The sequence below is a fragment of the Micromys minutus genome (genome assembly GCF_963924665.1).
Source record: "Micromys minutus genome assembly, chromosome: 3".
In the NCBI taxonomy this organism is placed as follows: domain Eukaryota; kingdom Metazoa; phylum Chordata; class Mammalia; order Rodentia; family Muridae; genus Micromys; species Micromys minutus.
The window spans coordinates 15,036,425-15,040,223 of NC_137972.1; the positions used below are offsets into that span (position 1 = coordinate 15,036,425).

General features: G+C 35.0%; 1 protein-coding gene across 1 annotated transcript; it reads left to right on the forward strand.

Annotated features, from left to right (window-relative positions):
- Positions 1–2,664: 2,664 nt before the first annotated feature.
- Positions 2,665–2,904, forward strand: LOC308418698 (cyclin-dependent kinases regulatory subunit 1-like; the record flags this gene model as incomplete). The annotated part of the gene is made up of 1 exon (XM_080914119.1): positions 2,665–2,904. The coding sequence occupies one exon, from the start codon at positions 2,665–2,667 to the stop codon at positions 2,902–2,904; it is 240 nt and encodes a 79-aa protein (XP_080770245.1).
- Positions 2,905–3,799: the final 895 nt, after the last annotated feature.

Genomic DNA, 3,799 nt, shown 5'->3' on the forward strand with positions numbered 1-3,799 from the left:
TGAGATGTGCTTCATAACAGAAAAATAAAATTTAAAGAAAGCCCTATAATACCTTTTATGAACATTAACAAAGTTTTTATAGTGTACAATATTTCCTAAAGGTAATCTGTGGGGAAAATATGGAAGAGAATGAATGAAACATTTCTATATTCAAAAATGGAAATGGAATTATGAAAAAATATCTTCAAGAATTGACATTACCATTTAAAAATCAATAATGTGATCAAAGAAATAGTTTAATTAGAAATTCATAAAGAAATACAATCCAGAAAATTTGTGACACTAGAAAAAAGAAAAGAAAAGCAAACCATGATTAAGAGAAGGAAAGCAATGAGAAAAATCTAACTCACAGCCACAGAAAAATTGAATACAATCATAGTAGAATGCTTCCTTAGACTAATAAGGAAATGCATAACAGGGTACATGAAGTATACAAAATATGGAAGACAGGGTGTCAGAAAAGAAAGCATTGTAGGCATATAATAAGAAAAAAAACATATAAAGCAAAGAGAAATTTTCTAGAGCTACAAAATACAAAGAGTAAATAAAATATAAATTCAGCCTAATTAGAATAAAATGTGACATTTCAGTTGAGACTCTAATAGCAAGAAAGACCTGGACAGAGAATTTTCAGATTCTAAGACACCACAGATACCAGGCTAGGCTATCATCTACCTATGTATCTGCCTGTCTGTCTGTCTTTCTGTCTGGCTAAAAATTGAGGTTTCTTTGTGAAAAGAAAAATTTCAAACAGAGGAAGCTAATCACAACCAAGAAAACACAAGGAATAATCTCAAAACATGAAATTGAATGAGGAGAAACATACATTGCCAGTATAATTCCTATAACCACTACCACCATTACCACCACTAACACTACCATAACAAGAAAATTAACATGTTTAACTAACACTGCTCATTGAGATTATTTTCAACATCAATGATCTAAATTTCTCAATAAAATATACAGACTTATAGAATGAACATCAAAACCATAACCTCTCTTCTGCTATATTCAAGAAGCATAACATATCAGTGGAAGAGGTGTTCTCAAGGGAAATGTATAATACATATTCCAAGAAAGAGAAACTAAGAAGTAAGTTGGAGTAGCCATTTTAATATTTTACAAAACAGATTGAAACCAAATATAATTACAACACATAGGGATTGACACTAAATACTCCTCAAAGGGGGGGGGGGGGAATCTGATAAGAAGACATGACAACTCTTAATATGTATGAACCAAGCTTTAGGATCAGAAATTCATAAAATTAACATTACAACAGCATGAATCACATAGAGATGCTCCTACAGCATATGATCTTTGCACCTTGTTAAATTTTCTTCACACTGGCCACATAGTCAGACATGAAGTAAGTCTTAATGTATACAAGACAATTGAAAAAAAACCCAAAGCAAACAAAAAATACAAAGAACCAATGTTCCAAAAACTTAGAAAATATTTTGATGAATTTAAAGATTGACAGTCACTTTGCTAAATATGCTAAAAGTTAGAATTACAGTAGCTAAATTAACAAAATTAGAAGTTGAAATCAATACTATATACAAAAAGAAAACCCAACCCAATAAAACCAGGGCTTCTAGATCCTAGTAAAAACACGAAAACGCTGAAGCAAGAAAACCAAAAAAGAAAGAAACAAAGGCATAATTCTACCCTAAAAAAGCAAATAGCAAGAAAAAGCAACCACTATTCCTTAATATCTGTTAACATAAATGGACTCTATTCCCCAATAAAAAGAAATAGGCTATCAGACTGATGACATAAACAAACACCAGAATTTTGATGCATACAGAAAATTTATCTCAGAGTCAAAGACAGACACTATCTCAGAGTAAAAGGTCGGGAAAAAACATCCAAGCAAATGGCCCCAAGTAGCAAGCTGGAGTGGCCATTCTAATATTGAATAAAGTAGATTTTAACCAAAAGTTATCAATAAAGATAAGGAAGGACACTTTTTACTAATTACAAGGGAAATTTGTCAAGAGGAACTCTCAATATTTAACATATATTCTCCAAATACAAAAGCCTCCATATTCATTAAAGAAACCCTACTAAAGATCAAGAAATACATTGTACCACAAACAATAATAGTGGAAGACTTCAATACCACACTCTCACCAATGGAGAGATCATGGAAACAGAACCTGAATAAGGACACAGTAAAACTAACAGAGCTTATGAACCTACTGGAATTAATAGATATCTATAGAACATATCATCCTGGAACAAAAGAATATACCTACATCTAAGCTCATCAAAGCATCTTCTCGAAAATTGACCACATAATTGGTCACAAAATGAGCCTCAATAGATATAAGAAGATTGAAATACTCCCATGCATCCTTTCAGATCTCCATGATCTAAGGCAGATCTTCAATAATAACAAAGACAACAAAAAGCACATGTGCACATGGCAACTAAACAATGCTCTATTAAACAATAGCAGGGTCAAAGAAGAATTAAAGAAATTAATGATTTTCTAGAATTCAATGAAAATGAAAACACAACATACCCAAACCTATGGGATGCAATGAAAGCACTACTGAGAGGAAAACTCATAGTTCTGAGTTCTTCCAAAAAGAAATTGGAGGAGTTGTCTGGAGGCCTGCAGCGCGGGGCTGAGCACCCTTGGGCAGAGCAGTCATGTCTCACAAACAAATCTACTATTTGGACAAATACGATGACGAGGAGTTCAAGTACCGGCATATCATGTTGCCCAAGGACATAGCCAAGCTGGCCCTCAAAACCCATTTGATATCTGAAACTGAATGGAGAAATCTCGGCGTTCAGGAGAGTCAGGGATGGGTCCCCTATATACTCCAGGAACCAGAACCTCACATCTTACTGTTCTGGCAGCCACTGCCCAAGAAGCCAAAGAAATGAAACCAGCAAACCACCTCTTGGCCTTGAGCTTTACATGGTTTTCCTTACTCCCTACCATCTTTCTGATACTGTGACCATGTTGCTTTCTTACTTCTCGCTTTGATATGTAAAGGCAGCACTGTTTGAATATGCTGGTGACTGCTTTGATCTGGAGTTGAGCCACCAATGCCACAGCCCTGTCAGATGAGTGCGACCTAGTCCTAGCTTACTTGACATCCAGCAAGCCATTTTTACCATCTGTCAGAAGCATGTGAAATCAGTTTATGGCTGAAATTGGAGAGAGAATAAACTACTAACTTGAGAGCACAGTTGAAAGCTCTATAACAAAAGGAAGCAGATACAAACAAGAAGAGTAGACTGCAAAAAATAATCAAACATAGGGTAGAAATCAACATCTTAAAAATGGCCATCCTACCAAAAGCAATCTACAGATTCAATGCAATCCCCATCAAAATTCCAACCCAGTTCTTCATGGAATTGGAAAGATCAATATGCAATTTCATATGGAATAACAAAAGACCTAGAATACCAAAATCCATCCTCAACAACAAGAAGACATTTGCAGGAATAACTATCCCTGACCTCAAGCTCTATTACAAGGCAGTTGTGCTAAAAACTGCATGGTACTGGAACAGAGATAGGCATGTGGATCAATGGAATAGAATAGAAGATCCAGAAATGACTCCTCGCATATGTGGTCAACGGATTTTTGACAAAGGAGCTATAAGTGTTCAATGGGAAAGGGACAGCCTATTCAAATGGTGTTGGTCCAACAGGCATCAGCATGCAAAAGAATGAAAATAGAAGCTTTCTTATCTTCTTGTACAAAGCTAAAGTGCAACTGGATTAAAGATCTCCACACTAAACCGGGTATACTGACACTATTAAATGATAA